The 21,207-nt window shown below is 43.1% G+C and overlaps 1 protein-coding gene across 1 annotated transcript in view; it reads left to right on the top strand.

Moving 5' to 3' along the window:
• The window catches only part of HDAC2 (histone deacetylase 2), a 54,123-nt gene extending 33,891 nt beyond the window's left edge, over positions 1-20,232 (top strand). Inside the window, exons 9-14 of the mRNA XM_040350264.1 lie at positions 738-878; positions 4,948-5,056; positions 10,418-10,548; positions 14,637-14,792; positions 18,991-19,048; positions 19,917-20,232. Coding sequence (XP_040206198.1) covers positions 738-878; positions 4,948-5,056; positions 10,418-10,548; positions 14,637-14,792; positions 18,991-19,048; positions 19,917-19,947 — 626 coding nt within the window. The 3' untranslated portion in view covers positions 19,948-20,232. The remainder of the gene's footprint in view (positions 1-737; positions 879-4,947; positions 5,057-10,417; positions 10,549-14,636; positions 14,793-18,990; positions 19,049-19,916) is intronic.
• The last annotated feature ends 975 nt before the right edge of the window (positions 20,233-21,207 follow it).

The following is a 21,207-nucleotide window of genomic DNA, read 5'->3' as shown; positions in this document are numbered from 1 at the left end:
CAGATAAAAATAGAGAAGTGGGGGCTATAGGTAGAGACATATGCAAAGACTACAATAAAAAATATTAAAATAATTAGAAGGTTTATGCTTGCCTGCTCTGTGCAATGGTATTGCACAGAGCACCCCCCGATCCTTCTCTTCTGGGGACCCTAAATGGTGCTCTAGGCTCCTTCTTATCTCTGAGTCCCACCATAGGAATCCACTGCCTATTGTGGCACATATGCGGGCGTGGTCCCAAGCCCTGCTATGTGCGCCCCTAGACTCAAACAGCTTGGTCCTGCCCTTTGCTCACAGGATCCAGTTGATGGCAGACGCATACATCAGATAAGGGGTCAACTAATGCAGGGAAGGGGTATATCGGCTTAGCACTCTCTGGAAGACATGCACTACATTTAATAGATGGAGAGAGCAAATGGGTTTGGCTTAAACTTTGCAATAGGGACACCCAGTTCCCAACTTCTAGTATAACTAAAGTCAGCTTAGCATTTTTCTGCCTGCAACATGTTTTGCTTTTAATGGTTCTCGGCTGCATAGTTTATAAAGCAAAATGTATAATTAGACATGGATAAGGTTCAACATTTTCAGAAGCGTTTAAGAAGCAAATGTGTTTGAGATGCATTTTACTTTTAAACTTTATACAGTCAACTCTTGTTAATTACTCCACTGAGTGCAATAGGTAGACTCTTTATTCTTGAAATGACTTGTATAACTCCACTAACGCATTCTACTTTCTGCAGGTCATGCTAAGTGTGTTGAAGTTGTAAAAACTTTTAACTTGCCTCTACTCATGCTCGGTGGAGGTGGATATACTATTCGTAATGTTGCTCGCTGCTGGACATATGAGACTGCTGTTGCCCTGGATTGTGAAATCCCAAATGGTAGGTTTAGTTAATGTTATTGGCTTTTATATAAGGTGTTTTTTGTTTATGGTCAAGTTTTTTTTCTTTCCCAATATTTTAAAATGTAAAAATGTTTAAAGAGGTATTTTTAGTTTTTCCCCCAGATTTCAGAGGGGTAAGCAATATGGTATTGGCATGCACGGTAATCTAAATGACTTGGGTCACTACTTGTTTGGGATCCTGCTGCTATATTGATAGCAACCTTGCGGGAGTGCCAATGTTTATGCATGCACTTTGCATATATGGGGATACGGACATACTCTGCTGTGCATTTGTGGGGATGTGATCTTGCTGCCATATTCATAGCAGTATTATGTGCATGTGTAGGAGTCACTTAAAGCGGATGTTCCACCCCAAAAATATATTAAAAGCCAGCAGCTACAAATACGGCAGCTGCTGACTTTTAATATAAGGACACTTACCTGTCCTGGAGTCCAGCGCCGTCCGCAGCAGGGCACGAGCGATCGCTCGTCACCCTGCTGCTCCTCCCTCCATCCACAGTGAGGGAACCAGGAAGTGAAGCGCTGTGGCTTCAGTGCCCGGTTCCCTACGGCGCGAGTCGCGCCGCGCCCGCCGATTGGCTCCCGCTGTGTGCTGGGAGCCGAGTGTTCCCAGCACACAACGGGGGGGGGCGACGGGATGTGACGGAATGCCCGTCTTTTGCCCGTGAATGCCGGGCCGGAAGTGGGTGCAAATACCTGTCTTTAGACAGGTATCTGCACCCCCCTCCCCCCTGAAAGGTGTCAAATGTGACACCGGAGGGGGGGAGGGTTCCGATCAGCGGGACTCCACTTTAGGGTGGAGAACCGCTTTAAATGTCACCCTGTATTTCTAAGCTTATCCTAATGAGCTATGTAGCCCAGATCGTTTTCAGCCTGTAGCGGGAGAGCCCGCCGGATCCCTCTCACAGCTCTGCACATGCTATGTCCAGCACAGTGATACTCTTACCGCTACTTTTACAAGCTGGCAATATCTGTGTATGCAAAGGCACTACACGTTCGTTCGCAAAGTGACTATTGAGAATATATTTTTTTGTGTCCAGAGGTCAGCCTTAAGTATTATGTTGGGTATGTTTTTTGATCTTTTTAAAACTTTTGTCTTCTGTATTTGTCCCTCCTGTTTCTGGTGTCTGGAAGATTATTGTCGTTCAGCAAACAGTCAAGCAATTTATGGACAATTTGTGTTAAGATGAGTTGGGCTTGTGAACCTGCAGTCACATTTCAGCTGCCCATACACTTAGTTTTTCTTTTTTGTTCAGCCTATTGACCGAACGAAAAAAAAAGATTCCTCCATCCACACAAATGAGGGGGGTGGAGGAATTTCTGACAGCGGTACATGGGTGTATATCCCTGAAGCAAATCCACACGGAAATGCTCTTCACCCTGCCTACAGAAAATTTTACATGTAGGCATGTTGAGGCATTATATAAAAGCTATGATGGTGCAATGCAGTGGGCATGTGTCTACATAGCAGAAGTCTCCTTCCTTCCCCAGTGCCCTCTTATTGTGCGATAGTTTTACTTGCTGCTCCCATACTACCTGCCGGATAAACCTGGGTTCCAAATCGTGTTTTACAGCACACAGAAAACTTGATATTCTAGACTACTTTGGTTATGCTGCTACCTTATGGCCAAAAAAGGCAGGAATCTCCCACCAGACATAACCCCTCCCAGATCAGCCAAGCCCCATTTTTTAGCTAGTGACTTTAGGTGATGGATGTGCCTCCAACATTTCTTCTTTAAAGCACATAGTTATGATTTCTTAACTTATGCCTAAAGCCACTGATGAAATAGTTGGGCTTCGCCGTGATCGGTCACTATGGCCGAATTGCTGAGAGGAGGCTGTATATCTACCCCACATACAACAGCCTTTAAGGACTTTTGGTCAGCCATGGATCCTGCTAGTAGCGATCTCAGGTGTACATTGTATCTGGTGACCTCACTTGCCGGGTGCTGTACAGGTCAAAGGCAGTGAATTCCCTGAAGGATTAGGCCTACTGGCCCTGCACCTATGGGTTGGTGAGTGCTTCTTTTCCAGTGGAGAATGTGGAAGTCCCCCTGTCGGTCTTTCCAGTCTTCCCTGTGTGGGGCATTTGGGCATTTTTCCCATGGGAACAACATATGGCAGTGATGAAACCCAAAAAGGGACATCCAGAGTGGCACATGTTTAAGGGGATGTCATACATGTATTGGTGCCATTCCAATCAGTTTCTAGGTGCGCACAGTACAAATGTTTCTGAGGTCCTAGTCCTGCAGTGTCGCTCACACTAGAATCCACAAGTCATGAGGGATACCTGATTTAGTGCTCTTCTGCCTTCAGCCCTGAAAAGCTGCTGTTGGTACCCTTGTCCACATAGGTAAGTATGAATCAAAAAAACATACTTTTGTCTTTTATAGACACCATGGATAAGATGTTGGAAGCTCTTTTTAAGGTGTCTTTCTGATCTTGTCGTCAACAATTCAGCAACAACTTTAACTTAAAGGGGTTGTAAAGGTAAAAAAAAAAAATCCTAAATAGCTTCCTTTACCTTAGTGCAGTCCTCCTTAACTTACCTCATCTTTCCATTTTGCTTTTAAATGTCCTTTCTTCTGAGAAATCATCATTTCCTGTTCTTATGTCTGTAACTCCACACAGTAATGCAAGGCTTTCTCCCTGGTGTGGAGTGTCGTGCTCGCCCCCTCCCTTGGACTGCAGGAAAGTCGGACGCCCACTAACACACAGCTTCTTTATCTGCAACGTAGAGAGCGTCCTGACTCTCCTGCACACCCCCCTCCCCGCTTAAGGGAGGGGGCGAGCACCACACTCCACACCAGGGAGAAAGCCTCGCATTACTGTGTGGAGTTACAGACAGAAGAACTGGAAGTGAGGATTTCTCAGAAGAAATAAGGACATTTAAAATCAAAATCGAAGGGTGAGGTAAGTGAAGGAGGACTGCACTAAGGTAAAGGAAGCTATTTAGGAAAAACATTTTTTACCTTTATAACCCCTTTTAAGGTTTGAGTTTCAAAGCAGGGTTTCCCAGGCATTTGTGGTGGATGCCCTGGTGACTCATTGGGATCATTTGTCCCTAAACTACGCCATCCCTCCACTTCAGCTTCTTGTCTGTTGCGCAGAATAAAGGTGGAGGACATTCCCATAACTTGCACTGGCTTGGCCAAGAAGAACTTGGTATGCGACATAGTAGAACTCTTGGCAGATGAGCAGTAGGCTCTACCAGATCATCCAGATTTTCTGTTGCAGGATTCAATCTCCCATCGTACTATACAGTCGCTGGCTGCTACAGCATGTCCGATGCCCAAATCCAGAGGGATCGAGGTGTTTCTGAATCTACTCTCATAGCTAGAAATTCACCCTTGATGGGGGCGTTTTCTGAATCTACCTTCCTCCATAGCTAGAAATTCAACATCAAGGAGGGTAGATTGTACATGGAAAGCCCCCCCCCCCCCCCCAATGTTTTTTATCAGACAGATGTTCACGCCTCTGTTGATGGAAGTTTTGGACTTAAAGGTCTTATAGGAGATTCTGTCATGGTATTGCATTTTTGGGTATTTGGGCATGTTTGGCCTTCTTGCTGTGTTGCCCACACCTCTTGCGCAGTGCTTTGGAACATCCTAAGTAGATCTTCCCCTCTTTGTGTGTTCCATATTGCTTTTTACAAAACCGAGGCTTGGCTGAGTTGGGAGAGGTAATGCCTGGGTGGAGATTCTGTATTTGGCCAGTGTCTATTTACCTAAAGGTGACAGCAACCCAAATAGTCATGAAGCATGAAATCCTTTGTGTCCTGTGATATATTCCAAGAAAAGGGTTATACAGGTAAACCAAAAATCCCAATGTTTGGTCTAGTTATTCAGAGGGATGTTGTAAGTCAGAGTATTCAGAGTCAGGATGCTGCTCCTGCAGTTATGTCTTTCATTCATGCAGAATAAAGAATCTCACCTAGTGAACAAAAAGGTGCTGCTCAAACTATTACTTGACATCATATTTGCACTTTTACAAATATTCTTTGTTCCCTGCTTGTGTTAATTTTGCGTGTCATTTCTTTTTCTCAGAGCTACCATACAATGATTACTTTGAATATTTTGGGCCAGATTTCAAGCTTCATATTAGCCCTTCCAACATGACCAATCAAAATACACCAGAGTACATGGAGAAAATAAAGTAAGGCGTCAATCCTCACTTTTATATGTTACCATTTCAGTTAATGTTTGCTTTTAAGCTTCTTAGTGCTTGATACTATTGGACAAAAGGGCAGCCTTACTTTATTTGTATTCTTTCCAAGTGGTACTATACCTTTCTGGTTGTAAAATAACATCTGTTCTTATTCTTTAAAAACTCAAACAATTTATTAAATCAAGTAGGTAAGGTGTTTTTTTTACTACTCTTTGTCAATGTTTAGGTGATTTATTTTTTTCTCTTGTTTCTTTTCCGCACATCACTGGAACAGAAAATCTAACACTAATACAATAGTTAGCCACATGGAAAGTAAGTGAGGAAAATTCTGCCCGATCAGTTGACAGACTGCAACAAAAATCTGTCCAGCTTTTTTCACTACTGAAGGCAAAAAAATTTGGTTTGGCTGAATTTGGATATTAAAAGGTTGACATCTATAGGACTTCTGAAAATGTAGGGAGTGGAATGCTGAGACTTGTTCTAAACATAGTAGAAGACCTCTTTTGGGCTGTAATTCAAACAGTTGCAAGGACCTTTCCACTACACCTGCTATGTGAAGTATTCGACTCTGCAGACTGGACCCCACCTGCGAGTGTGTTGGAACTGTTCTCCTATGAGAAGTTCTTTGTTAAACGTTGGTCTGTACACACTGAATTGATTAGTGACCCATCTTAATGGAAAAACTACTAGACAGGTGGAGGGGTGTGCTGATCTTTCAAGGATTCTACTGGCAGGCATTTGGAATCCTCTCCTAAATCCCAGTTCCTCTCTCCAACCTATACTGGTTGTGATCCAAATCTGTCAAACCATGGCACAATGGGTAAGATTCCTTTTTAAAAAAGATCTCTCTACTGCCAAGTTGGACCGTTTCTTAATGGAGCATGTGAAGCCGATATTTGGAGCCCGACGCTTACTCCCGCTATGGTTTCAAGCTTAATCCAGACCACCCCTATTTCCCTCAGGTAGATTCCCTGTCCTTGTGGCATGAAAAGCCCTTAAAGCCCTTTTTTATTTTTTATTTGGATAGAGCAAGAAAAGGTCATAACCTTTTTATCAGAATTTTTTTCGTCATCTTCCCCATTGCAGCGCTTTTTTATTTATTTTTTCCCTTCCGACCCATAGACAAACAGCAAGTGAGAGAAAATCCATCCAAATTAAGGGAATTCTTGGGGACCCCTCAGATCACCAGAGCTAGTGTCCCCATTGGATGATTTTCCCTCTATTACTTTTCTGGGGACATCCCAATTTTGGGTTTTTCTTTTACTCTCAATGAGACTGGTATACAGGACAAATGGAGAGAATGAATCTCCTTGCACAGACAGCAATAAAAACTGATGAGGGTTCTAATCCCTTCTCACTCTATCCAAAACTAAAACTAAAAAAAAAGTTTTGCTTTTATTTATACTTTAATGGTGTATAGTATCTTTGGACACACATCCTCTGCATAGGGATCAGACCCCCTGACCCAATAAGGCAACCAGCTCTGACTGTTCTCTACATGTATAAGTACCTGGATCCTCCATTTCATTTGTGCACACCTGCTACTTCTCAGAACATTGGCAGCGGTGGTTCAGCCGAGTGCTTTTCCTGTCTTGTGGAAAACTCAGGCGACGACCTTCGGAGAGAATCATCTTTGTGGATCCCTGTAGTCAACATCTTCTTTAAAGAGGTATTCAACCCAAAAGCAAACATTTATTATGTTGCAGCTTCTCAATTCTTAGACATGGTGTCTACATTCGTTTTCTTTTTTTAGACTTTCTTTCTTCTATGTTTATCTGGTGATTTGGCCACTGTGCACCTGTTGGTGAGGTTAACCAGCTTGGCTTCTCGCTATGAAGGTCCACAGCCTGTGTACCTTAAGGTATCCTTCTCTTCAGCCTGGGCGTTCCACTCGTTTTTCAGTTTATTAAGTCGGCAGCTACAAAAAATGTAGCTGCTGACTTTTAATTAACAGACACTTACCTGTTCCACTGTCCAGCAATGTGGCCGCCCGAAGCCTCGCTCCTCTCCCTCTCCTCTCCGTGGCGCCTTCATTGCAACTGTGGATACCCGGCTCTGCAGCTTCACAGCCGGGCGTGCACTGCGCATGCACGAGTAGCGCTGCACTCTCCTAGTGGCCAGGCAATCCTCTGGGAACTGTGAAACGTCCTAGAAGATTGCCGAGATGGAGGGTAGGAGGAGTCGCCTAGCCAGCGAGAAGGAGGAAGTAGGAAAGAAAGTACCTGTCAAAACCAGGTACCTGCTCCCCCCCCCCCCCCCCCCCCCCAAAAAAAAGACATGCCAAATGTGGCATGTAGGGGGGGCGAGGAGTACTTTAAGCGCAAGTTCCACTTTTGGGTGGAACTTTGTTTAATTATGCCTTCCTAGCAGGAGCATTTGGCGTTGGGGGACCCTCCTCCTAAGGGTTTTCTCCCTCTCTCCTATTTTTATTTTTATCTCTGCCTGTTTCAGACCCTTTTTAATATGGGTCTAGTTTATGAGCACTTTAAGGCATATAAAATGGTTCTCTTGTGTGCATCCTTCAGCCCCTAGGCCATTGGGGTGGATTCTTCACATATCCAGAGGGCTTTGCTATTTGGAGAACCCACTATCGCTGGGGCTATTGTCACTCTTCATAACGGGCGGTTCCCTTCCACACAGGGGATCATGTCGTAGGCAGGTCTTTTGGTTCAGACGCTGTTGGACACCATCTAGGTCAGGGATATGCAATTAGCGGACCTCCCTCCAGGGATTTGTAGTTCTGCAACAGCTGGAGGTCCGCTAATTGCATATGCCCGATCTAGGTGCTTCCTTGCCTTCATCACTGGGAAGAAGTGGGAGTTTCCTCTGTTAGGTAGTTAGGCCTCATCCCGTTCAGAACTCAGGCTTTGGACCTTGAGGTGGCTCCTGGGCTATAGGCCATTCCTAGTTCTGTGGAACTTGGACCTGTTACTAATTGCTGCTGTGTGGCCCATTTCTCAGTTGGACTGCTTTTGGACATCCCATTAGTATCTGAAATCTTGTGTCTTAATGGAGGAAAAAGAGAAAATGTTTGTGGCTTTTTCTACTTGCAGTAAAATCCCTTTCCTGGAGTCCTTTGAGGAACCCAGATCCTGCCTCATGAACATGCTATTGGTACTGCTTACTACAAGCTGGGGCATGCTGGGTGAAGGAAGGGTTATCCTGGGGCTGATCTGAATTTTGTTTTGTTTGCCAGCATCATCAGTGCACATTAGTGAAAGAGACAACTAATATACTTAGAACATTTTATAACTAAAACTTTTTTTTTTCAAACACAATGCACTGGTGATTAAATCAGTGTTCGACAAATTCCGGGCGCCAGGTCGCCGTTGCGCCTAGAATTTTTGACCTGGCGCCCATGGCAGCAGAGCTGGGGTATCCTGAGAGCGTCGCCGCGCATCCCCCCCACAACCGCGATCGCGTCATGCCGCTAATTGAGGCCGCGGCTTTGCGGCCTATGCATCGGGCGGTATGGATAATGAAGCCGATGATACAAGCAGAGGTTGCGGGCGCTCCGCCTCCGGCCGCCTCTCGCCCCGGGGATTGGGGAATTTCTCAGAAGGGGCGGTGCCACGGCGAGTCAATGTGTATCATGTAGTCGATGATACAAGCAGAGGCTGCTGGCGCTCCGCCTCCGGCCGCCTCTCGTCCCGGGGATTGGGGAATTTTCTCTGAGGGGGCGGTGCCACGGGGAGTCACAGGAACGGAGCTGCCAATGCTGTTCGCGCTCTGTGAGAACAAGGTTAAAGGTAAGAAAAAAAAAAAAAAAGAAGACAATACTTTTAAAAACGGAACAGTTATCAGTGTTGCTAGTGTGAACTCTGTGTTACTAGTGTCAACCATAAGTGCAAAAATCCTATATAGTTATGGCATAACTATATAGGATTTTTGCACTTATGGTTCACACTAGCAAAGTTAGGGCACAGCACAGGCATGTTGATATTGTTCACTTTGCAGCCACTGTGCCCATCAATTGTCACCACTGTGCCATGCCATCAAACGTAGCCACTGTGCCATCAATAGTCACCACTGTGCCATGCCATCAATTGTCACCACTGTGCCATGCCAAACGCAGCCACTGTGCCCATCAATTGTCACCACTGTGCCATGCCATCAAACGCAGCTACTGTGCCATGCCATCAAACGCAGCTACTGTGCCATGCCATCAAACGCAGCCACTGTGCCATGCCATCAAACGCAGCCACTGTGCCATCAATTGTCACCACTGTGCAATGCCATCAAACGCAGCCACTGTGCCATCAATTGTCACCACTGTGCCATGCCATCAAACGCAGCCACTGTGCCATGCCATCAAACGTAGCCACTGTGCCATCAATTGTCACCACTGTGCCATGCCATCAAACGCAGCCACTGTGCCATGCCATCAAACGCAGCCACTGTGCCATGCCATCAAATGCAGCCACTGTGCCATGCCATCAAATGCAGCCACTGTGCCATGCCATCAAACGCAGCCACTGTGCCATGCCAAACGCAGCCACTGTGCCATCAATTGTCACCACTGTGCCATGCCATCAATTGTCACCACTGTTCCATGCCATCAAACGCAGCCACTGTGCCATGCCATCAAACACAGCCACTGTGCCATCAATTGTCGCCACTGTGCCATGCCATCAAACGCAGTCACTGTGTCATGCCATCAAATGCAGCCTCTGTGCCATGCCATCAAACGCAGCCACTGTGCAATCAATTGTCACCACTGTGCCATGCCATCAAACGCAGCCACTGTGCCATGCCATCAAACGCAGCCACTGTGCCATGCCATCAAACGCAGCCACTGTGCCATGCCATCAAACGCAGCCACTGTGCCATGCCATCAAACGCAGCCACTGTGCCATGCCAAACGCAGCCACTGTGCCATCAATTGTCACCACTGTGCCATGCCATCAATTGTCACCACTGTTCCATGCCATCAAACGCAGCCACTGTGCCATGCCATCAAACACAGCCACTGTGCCATCAATTGTCGCCACTGTGCCATGCCATAAATTTTTATATTGAAAATAAAGCTGGCTCCTAACTTTTTTAGCTGGCTCCTAGATTCCAAGCAAATTTGTCAAGCCCTGGATTAAATACCACCAAAAGAAAGCTCTATCTGTCTCAAAATTTAGTTTGGGTGCAGTGTTGTATGACCGTGCAATTGTTTTTCAAAATAGTGCTGCAATCTGAAAATTAGCCTGGTCACGAAGGGGGTGAAATTGCCCCATAGGCAAGTGGTTAAAAAAACTAAAAATAAATTGATTCTGTTTCAATTGCATCATTTGCTCAGATTAATGAACTTTATTTTGCGGCATTATAATTTTTTTTTTTTTTCAATGTTTTGCATTTTAGGCAGCGCTTATTTGAGAATCTGCGTATGCTTCCCCATGCACCGGGTGTACAGATGCAGGCTATACCAGAAGATGCCATTCAGGAGGACAGTGGAGATGAAGAAGCGGAGGACCCAGATAAGCGTATTTCTAGTGAGTAGTACTGCCAATTATAATACATAGAATGACTGTATTATGTATGTATTTGCGTTTTCAGTTGTGTAAAGAGGAACTCCGAAACAAAACATTCTGTAATGGCATATAGCTAGATATCCAAAGAATAACCTGTCATACATTGATTTGTTTTCTCTCCCCATTCTAAACTAAACATCCCTAATAAATGATTGGCTGGCCTTCCTGTAAAGTGAACAAAAATGTTTCTCATGTAACTGTGACTCTTAAATATGGGCATCCTGTGGTGCTCCTCAAATGTGTTGGTCTTAAAATCAGTATATGCGGAGCCCACTTGGATACCAGGTCCACGTCCACGTGCACATGTCATGCCTTTTTGCCGGATTTTAATTTTAACTTTTGAATGCCAGTCTCTGTCAACTGAAGTTCTGACCGCTCTGCTCAGTTTAAAAAGTCAAAGCCTCATTTACAGCCGATGCTGGGATACAAAGTAGTTAGCTTTAACACAGGTAGTAATCTAATAAGGCAAAAGCCATAATTAGCTAGTATGCACCGCATATTAGCTCATTATGAAATACTTACCTCGGAACGAGGTAGGGAACTTACCTGGTCCACGCCGAGCCGAGCGTGTCTTCCAGGGTATCGCCGCTCCAGCGCTATGATTGGCTGGAGCGGCGATGACGTCACTCCCGCGCATGCGCGCGGGAGATTTCAATCAGGCATGGGTCGGCGGGGCCGGCCCTTCAGCCGAGGATCCCCCCTGCGCCGCGGCACATTGCGAGGGGAATATCTCCTAAACCGTACAGGCTTAGGAGATATTCTTTATACCTACAGGTAAGCCTTATAGGCTTGCCTGTAGGCAAAAGTAAAAAAAGTGGGTTTACAACCACTTAAGACCTGGACCATTATGCAGGTTAAGGACCTTGCCCCTTTTTGCGATTCGGCACTGCATCACTTTAACTGACAGTCGTGCGACGTGGCTCCCAAACAAAATTGGCGTCTTTTTTTAGTTTTTTTTAACGAATAGAGCTTTTTTGTGGTATTTGATCGCCTCTGCGGTTTTTATTTTTTGCACTATAAACAAAAATAGAGCGACAATTTTGAAAAAAAAACAATATTTTTTACTTTTTGCTATAATAAATCCCCCCCCCCCCCCCAATATATAAAACAACTTTTTTTCCCTCAGTTTAGGCCGATACGTATTCTACATATTTTTGGTAAAAAAAAGCGACATAAGCGTTTATCGATTTGGTTTGTGCAAAATTTATAGCGTTTACATAATAGGGGATAGTTTTATTGCAATTTTATTAATAATTTTGTCGGCGATCAGCTTTTTTTTTTTTTTTTTTTACGTGACTGCGACATTTATGGCAGACACATCGGACAATTTTGACCCATTTTTGGGACCATTGTCATTTTTCACAGCAAAAAGTGCTATAAAAATGCACAGTTTACTGTGAAAATGACAATTGCAGTTTAGGAGTTAACCCCTACAGTGCCCCCTAGTGGTTAAGTGTGACCTCATATGTGTTTCTAACTGTAGGGGGCGGGGCTGGACGTGTGACGTCATTGATTGTCTTTCCCTATATCGGGGAACAGACGATCAATGACACTGCCACAGTGAAGAACAGGGAAGGTGTGTTTTCACTCACCTCCCCCCATTCTTCAGCTCCTGTGACTGATCGTGGGACACCGGCGGCAATCGGGTCCCGCGGTCATGGAGCTTAGGACCGGGTCGTCACCCCACGGCTGGGCTTAGAGACACGTACAGGTACGTGATTGTGCCCAGCCGTGCCATTCTGCCAACGTATATCGGCGTGGAGGGGTCCTTAAGTGGTTAATGGAGTATATCAAGCAAAATTATTTATATATATATATATATATATATATATATATATATATATATATATATATATATATATATATATATATATATATATATATATATATATATATATATATATATATATATATATTTTTATTATTATTAAAGTGGTTCTAAAAGCTCAAGATAAAAAAAAAACACCTGTGTGCGGCAGCCCCCTCTAATACTTGCCTGAGCTCCATTGCAATCCAGCAATGTCCACGAGAGACTCGGCTCTCTGGGGACTCTCCCTCATTGTTGGCTGAGATGGCTGCGAAAGCCTTTGGCAATCACAGCAAGAGAAGGGGCGGAGCCAAAACACGGCTCTGTGTGTGAATGGGAACGCACACATTGCAAGCTACTTGCTCTGAAGGCAGGAAGGAGGGGCCAGGAGCACCGGAGGGGAATCGAAGAAGAGGAGGCTCTGGGCTGCTTTGTGCAAAACCACTGCACAGAGCAGGTAAGTGTTAACATGTTAGTGATATTAAAGGCTTTTTTTTTTTTTTTAAATGACGAAGTGATACTATAGGATAAATCTGCAATTTTGTTAGAATAATTTAAAAATGCATATACCGCCTCATAGAGGAGTATGAAGAGTAATCCTCAAGCTGACTAAGAGCCTATAATGATCTTGCATCAATGTTCCAAAGAGTTCTTCGTAAGGGCTAAATATACTTTATATTATACTTTATATTTAGCCCTTGCATAGAATGTTTTGGAACATTGTGCACTGAGGCGGGATCATTATAGGCTCCTAGTCTGCTTGAGCATTACACTTAATACGCTTCTATGAGACTGTATATATGTTTTTGAATTATTCTAGCAGAGTTGCTAATTTGGCCTAAAATATTACTTAATATTCATTGTATATGAGGCATTGTGGCATCAGTATGTTAGTGTAAATTATTTTTTTTATGTGCTTTTAGCTTTGAAATGTGTTTCAATAAAATATAGGCAGCCGACTTTAATTTGCTGATTCCGAGGCTCCGATTATGGACTGGGTGTAAGATCTTGGGTCTCTTCTCTGGTATTGGTCAACTGAACTGAAATCAAGCACGGGACATTTTAGGCACCACAAAATGACCCCCCCTCCCCTTTAGTAGCAATGTTAGTTTGTACTCTTTTTGGTGGTCATAGACTGATTCATAGTATTAGGATAAGTCTTGGTGCCGGTTCACACTGGGGTAGCATGACTTGCTAAGCGACTCGGCAAGGTGATTATCTGCCCACGATTATAGGTGACTTGCAAAATGACTTTTGTATTGAAGTCGCCCCAAAGTAGTACAGAAACCTTTTTCTAAGTCAGAGTCTCTCCTATTAGAACGGTTCCATTGTACAGAATAGGACGCGACTTGTCAGGTGGCTGAGGCGTCTGACGATTCGCCCCTGTGTGAACCAGCTCTTGGCATTTGATTCCAAGTGTGCTCAATGGTGGGAAGGTATCTTTTCCAAGAACCATGGACAAATCGATAATTGCTTACCTTAGGGGCTAGTCACTGGGGCACTGGACCCGGCATGATTGTCAGACAGAAATCATGCTGATACAAGTATGCATAAATTGTGGGAAAATTGTTCATAATAATTTTTTCAACAAGCTGAAGAATGTGTAGGAAGTACCTACAACTCCCTTGATGATCAGAAGCAGCCCTATAATTACAAACCATGCCCAAATAGGGCTTTTGATTCGTAGGCAATTTATAACCATGCTTAAAGTGGAAGTAAACCCTTCAATTTCATAGTTACAAAAACAGTCAACATTCCCGGCATGCCGGAAATGCTAGCTGTCACATTTGTTTGTGCTCTCAACCAAACTGCCAAACCACCCAATGGCTGGTTTCATAACAGGTCACATGTACAGCATCATGGCATTTGCAGATTAAACAGATTAAACAGAGGTCAAGATGGCCGCTTCCTTGGCAGAAAACGATAGGAGGGTTTACTTCCACTTTAATAAACCTTATGCTTTGTATGGAAGTGGTACTTGAAATGTATGGTCTTTCCCTCGAGCATTGCGAGAAGTTACCTTTCAAACTGGTAGAAAAGAAAAACTGTTTACCTTTTGAAATAAACAAAGTCAGTATGCCAGCTTCAGTTAGAATAATCAATAATCGAGTTGACATAACCATGAAAATGTTTGACTCTTCCTAGGGGCCGATTTGACCTTTTTTCTAACTACATGAAAAATGTATTTGTGTTTTTTGGGGCCTTACTATTGTTTTTTTGTTCTGTGATTTGCGTATTCTAGTACGAGCTTCTGACAAGCGGATAGCCTGCGAAGAAGAGTTTTCAGACTCTGAGGATGAAGGTGAAGGGGGAAGACGTAATGTTGCTGATCATAAAAAGGGAAAAAAAAAAGCGAGACTTGAAGAGGATAAGAAGGAAAATGACGACAAGAAATCGGGTTAGTACATCTAGACTCAGATCATGACACAACTTTTTCATCTCTGTATTTTTTCTTCCTTTTTATGGGCTCATTCAAATGGACTTCAGCCTCTACCATGTTATGTGGTGAATTGGAACAGTTGGTGAAATACTTTAACGATAAAAAGATAAATGTAATTTTTACATCCAATAAGGGTCCTGTGAAACCCGAATTTTATTGAGGTTTCCCTGGTAGGGCTACGAGTGAGATTTCCACCTATACCGGAATGTGCTTGTAATACTCATTGAGTTGTCATTCCCTCCACACAATAAAAGCAGTTCTAGTAGGGGAATTCACTAGAGCAAGAAGACACTGTTTTAAAAGAGTGTGTACAGAATAGATTACAGAAGAGAGGGTTACCCTTTGTGGCTTATTCAGAGAGCCAAAGCCATTGTAGCTGCAATTCAGATTATGGCTCAAGTTAAAGCGGAACTTCACCTCTGACATTTAGGTTTTTGTTTTTTTGGGGGGAGGACATATATGGTACCTGGTTTTGACAGGTACCTGCTTCCACTTGGATTACCTTGACGATCTGAGAGGAAGAACACCCCCCCCCCTCTCCTCCTCCTCCTCCTCAGTCTAATGGGACATGTCACAGAACAATGTGGGACCATTCACAATGCGCAGCTTATGCATGCGCAGTGGGCACCTGGCTGGGAAGCCACAAGCTATCACAGCTGGGTGCCCACAAGATGCCAGCGCCGGGGACCAAAGATGATCCTCAAGTGAGCACAGCACTGCTGGAACCTGGTACAGGTAAGTGTCTGTCTAATAAAAGTCAGCACTTAGTTTTGTTAGCTGGTGACTTTTAATTTTCAGAAAACGGACTGGAACTCCTCTTTTTAGGAGAAATTTAATTTTTTTTTTTTTTTTTTTTTTTTTTTTTTTTCTCTGATGAACGGCTACAGAAAATTTAGGAAGATGGCTATAGATTTTCGAGTTGCAAAGCACTGACTTTGTTTCATCCTTTTTATAATAAGAAGTTGTCCCAGACCTGATTGTCAACTATAGGTTCCTATAAATGTGAAGATGGGATTGAAGAAGTTAATCTGTATAGAGTTGGAGATCTGCATAGGAATTGCTTGCCCTCGAGGTATCCTGGATACATTGGGTACAAGAATACCTTCTGTACTCAACCACCACTGGGATGTGGATCTGTTTCTTAATGATTAATAATGAAGATGTCTCCCTAACTGACAATCGGTGATACTAGTCAGCCATGTACTGCGTCGTAGCTGAGCGAAAAGTTTTGAGAATTTGGTCCATGACAATTTGGTACATGACAGACTTCTACCGCTGATTGTCAGTTAGGGAGAGATCTTTGTGGATTGCATAAATATATCTTCCCTCTCTTTACCCACAATACACTTGGGTTAAGAGCTTTATAAGAATATAGCAATTGGAAATTGGAGAAAGCAACGCAGTCATTTCTTGGTGTATTAGGATACTTGTTTACCACAGCGTTGGCCTTTATATAGTGATTAATTGGTCTTCAGGATAAAAGAATGGCACATAACTGAACTAATAGAGGGATTGCCAGCTGTTTCTGCTGCATTATGAATGAACATGCTTCAGCTCATTAGACCCAGGTTCAGCGGGGGAATATTTTTAGTACACAAAATGATGTAGTGTGTGGGAAAGCTAAAAAGCATTCCTTTTTGGTGCAACTAAAATATAAGATTAAAGAAATTGATTTATCTTGGCAAGTTGTTTTCTACAAATGAGCTCCTTATAACAATTGGTGATGGAGTTTAAAGCCCAGAGGAACCTTTGTTTTTTTCAGCTATATACATTCCATTGTAAGACATTGTATACTGTTTGTAAGCACTCGTTTATTTTTTTCGCTGGTCTGATTGGAATATCTTTTGGGCTTATGACCAGCAAGTATCAGTTTGTGAGGCTTATTGTGACTGATTGTAGGGAAGAAAAGGGTGATCTTGTGGAAGAAGCACTCTTCTTCATCTGCCTATTGTCATCTTCCGGGACCTGCTGCAACTTTCCTTCCCAACGTTGGCATGTTGGGAAATCTCTGCAGATGTGAAGTGCTTTGCTGGCCATGTTTAGCCCTTTTTATGTACTATTGTCATTTACAACTATTGCTCAGATAGGTAGTGTTGCTTGCGTAATTTAGGCCATCAATCGGTCACTGTAGCCAGGCATCAATATTGGATACATTTCTGGTTTGCTCATAAAAACTCTGAACACCCAATTAAGTATGCAGAGCTGTGTATTATTTCCTTTTGATGTGGCGTGATCAAAGAAATTGTAATGGATTAGATGAGCCACTTGCAGTTTCAGTGTACCAGCCATGTTTACTAATTAAACCTGATCTGGCCTAAAACATTAATAGAGGCAATAGTGCCGCATTGCATGCAAATAGGAGTGTTTATTGTTTTGTTTATTAAATAACAAAAAAAATAAACTGTTGCTGCAACTGTTTTTTCCCTGGAAGAGCAAGTTTATCACAACCCCTGTTATTTTAGCTAGGCAGCTAGATCTGCAGGTAAATGTGGATAAAGTTATTATGAAGTATGTGAAAATTATACTGAATTTGGTCATTGCATGTATACAGGTATGTACAGTGTTTTTTTTTTTTTGTCACAATTGTAGTCCCAACTTCTGTTCCCTTCTTAAGCCCCATACCCACGGGCAGAATGTCGGGACATTTGCCGGTATAAAAAATAGAGGATGACATTCTGTCCTTGTGTATGTCGGTCTGTCGGATGTGCATGCTGGAAAACCAGAAGCTGGTTTCAGATCAGAGCCCTCAGTCATTGACAGAGGGCGCTGATTAGAGTGTTCCGGTGGTGGGGGCTGTCCCCCTGTCAGAACACAACAGCTCGGTAGGGGAGATCGCTGGACTAACCTTGCATGGTTAGTACAGTGTCTCCGATCGGAGCTGTCGTGTTTTTTTTTTTTTTTTTTCGTGCGACCTGTGAGGAGTCCCCATCCCTGTTCATAGGTCAAGTTGCAGAAACTGATAGAACCGCAATCTCCCCTGCTGTGCCATTGTATTCTGACCGGGGAACCCGGCCGCCTCCCTGTGGTGCAAGAACACACTTATCGGCACATCATTAGACCTGCTTCTATCAGACAGGCTTCCCTAGACATTGATAAAATGTTGGCCAGTTTCTGTTGGCCTAGCCAATATTTGTCTCATTTGTACCCGACCTTAGGGCCAGGAGAAGAATGGCCTTGTGGTTGTAAACCCTTACATATACCTGGTGAAGTGAGTGGCCTCTGGTGATACAGAGAGATGAAACAAATCCTCCTACATAAGTTGTACCTGTTCATCTATAGCTGTCTTTCCCCTACACCCATTCAAAGTGCATGATTTACACAGGATATCTCCGTTCTGAAAAGCAGGGAGTGGAGACCTGAATTTACATCAGTGATGAAAGCTCTGAGAGCTGATTGGAGTAAAGGGACACCCCCCCCCCCCTTCACACAGCTGAATAGAGCTGAAACTGCTGGAGGTTCCTCCCCTGTCACCATTTTTCTCTTGGTGTCAGGAAAATTCATCAGAGGTTACTCATGCTTATATCATAGTAACAAGTCAACAGGCAGAAATGACACTTGGTGCTTTAGACTGGGACAAGTACACACTGTATAGAGGGATATGCTTTGTTCATATTTCATGCCTGAGGTTTACAGCCACATAAGATTGGATTTCTCCCAAGGCTATTGTTAAAGTGCAGCCTGGGCCTGTGACTTCATAGTGACACGGATTTGAAGAGTATAAAAAAGTGTCTAAACCTCCTGTTACTACTTTAGGCACTTTTAGGGAAAGGCAGGCTCGCTTTAAGTTTACATGTACCTGGTTGACTCTGCATGAATATGTGCTTTTCTAAAAGATTCAGGAGTGCACAAGAATATACACTTGGCCAATAAAGTGAAATTGCATATTGCTCATTTTACAAACTGGGTCTTTTTGATCTATCTAGATCAGATTTGAAGAGTACCTAGTTCTTGACCTATTTTTTATTTCATTATTTATTGGAATGTCACATGTGTAGTCGGTCATTCTGCCGTCTCACTTGTGAACCATCTTTAGCTTAAAATGTCAAATAAAATGAATAGTAGTTTTTACACAGTCGTGCCTTTAACCTGGTTTTCCTACTCATCTATGTCTTGTAGCGCACACAAAACCATGAATAACACTTGTTTTTGTTCTTAGATGTGAAAGAAGAAGATAAATCTAAAGACAATACTGTGGAGAAAATGGACACTAAAGGGTAACTCTTCTCTTTTTTTTTTTTTTTTTTTTTTTAAAGCGGTGTTCCTAAACTCTGGTCCTTGGCAAATGCTAAAAAGTACATTTGTGGCCATTGGGAAGATATGACTCTAAAAGCTGTAAGTGCTTATTCATCGTGGAGGCAGAAGTTGCTCATTGCCCAAAGAAAATCAAGCTACACACTGAGATATTTTTTTTTTGTTTTTTTTGTTTTTTTTTTCTTCCATTTAGCCAGTGGGCTGAACAAAAAAAAAACTTGGATTCCTACATCAACATGAGCGATGTGAATGCAGGGACTCCTCCCCCTGTCAGAATACACTGATCAGTACTGCAGCTATTGGTTTCCAGCAGGATCGTTCAACCGCCACCTGTCTAATGGTCGGCTTCTGTTGACCATACAGGGCTACACACTGATCAAAATGTGTCTGGTTCCTACTGAATCGCATGAATTTCAATCTGTGTGCCCCCAGCAGAAGCCTCTGGCGGAACCCTGGTTGAGGCTGGGTTCACACTACTACACTACTTTCATCCTACTTTGCTCTGTGTTCAATGTTTCCCTATGAGAGCGTCTTGTAGCGTCCTACACAAGTCGGTCCGACTTTGCAAATGCTCCCTGTACTACTTTTGGTCCTACATTGATCCTACTTCAGGCCCATTGAATATCATTGAAGTCGGACCAAAGTAGTATCCTGTTCATGAAAGTAGGATGGATGTAGGACCAATGTAGGATAAATGTAGGACCAATGTAGCAGAGCAAAGTAGGATGAAAGTAGTGTAGTAGTGTGAACCCAGCCTGAGGAAGGCTGCTTTAAAATGTTGTAGAAATATATGTTTTATATCTATTTTTCTTTTTTCACTCTCATTAACAGTGTCAAGTCAGATCAGCCAAGTAATCCCTGAGCTTTCAGAAATGTCTTCAGGATGCTGTGTTCAGAGATGAAAGTAGAGTCTGCCTCATCCCTCACTTTTTCTTGACAAGAGACTTCTGATCTACCCCTGTAGCACTTGGCATGGACCGTATTTATTGTAAAACGGTATCGTTTTCCTGGCAGGTCTTATTGAGTTTTCTAATTACGGAGCAACATTTCTTATCTTTGCCTTGCTTTATGTAATAGTATTTAAGATGAATGTGTTATTATGTTTCATGTCTTAAACTGATCTATTAAAATGCCTTTTTTGCCTTTATTAGCTGCTGTTTGTTATGATTTCAGAAAATTTTAACGTTTGAGTCGCTTATAATTATGCCAGCCTTGCCACGTTCATACTGGTATTTTCAGTATTGAATACTGTGTATTTTGTGTAGGTTTTAGCAGATGCAGAGTCTTTTAAACCTAATTTTTATAAAAACACACAATTGAAACTACCACTGCATGACAAGCGGGACACATAGCCCACTTTTGACATTCATACCAATGGTACTGGACAAGTGCCTACCTCAGTTTATTCAGCTTATGTCTCGTGTCCTTATGCTCTTTAGTATTACTGCTGAGGCCTTCAAATTTTTTTTGGCATGTAACAAAGTGAATTACACATAGGATGGAAGTGCAGCTTTATCAACATGTGTGCCAGTGAATATTGTGTTTCTGTAAACTATGGTGCTTGGTTCAGAGAGAGTAATATTAAAGCCTTGTTTTTTTTGTTTGTTTGTTTTTTTAAATAACAAACATGCTATTACCTGCTCTGTGCAATGGTTTTGCACAGAGCATCATGGATCCTCCTTATCTCAGGTCCCACATCAGTGCTCCTGGCCTCTTCCCTACTGCCAAGTTGCTTGCACAAGCAGACATGCTCCCGAGCTGCGGCTGTGTCCATTTCTGACTGGCTCACTGTCTGTGATTGACAGCAGTAGGAGCCAATGGGAGCCAATGGGAGCCAATCAGGAGTGCGAGCCCCCAGAGAGACAAGGCTCTTGTGGACATCATTGGATCGAAACGGGGCTCAGGTAAGTATTAGGGCTGGGGGGCTGCTGCACACAGAAGGTTTTTACCTTCATGCATAGAATGCATGAAGGTAAAAAAAAAATTGTGCCTTTACAACCACTTCAATTATAACTATGCCTCCTTCTTCTTTTTTTTTTTTTTTTTTTTTTTTATATATATAAATCCTGGTATTATATTTGAACAATGGACCAGTTTGTCAGCTTTTCCTACCTTGGATGTG

This window comes from Rana temporaria, chromosome 4, assembly GCF_905171775.1.
Source record: "Rana temporaria chromosome 4, aRanTem1.1, whole genome shotgun sequence".
NCBI lineage: Eukaryota > Metazoa > Chordata > Amphibia > Anura > Ranidae > Rana > Rana temporaria.
The sequence above is the reverse complement of the archived record's forward strand: the minus strand, read 5'-3'. Positions and strand labels throughout refer to the sequence as shown.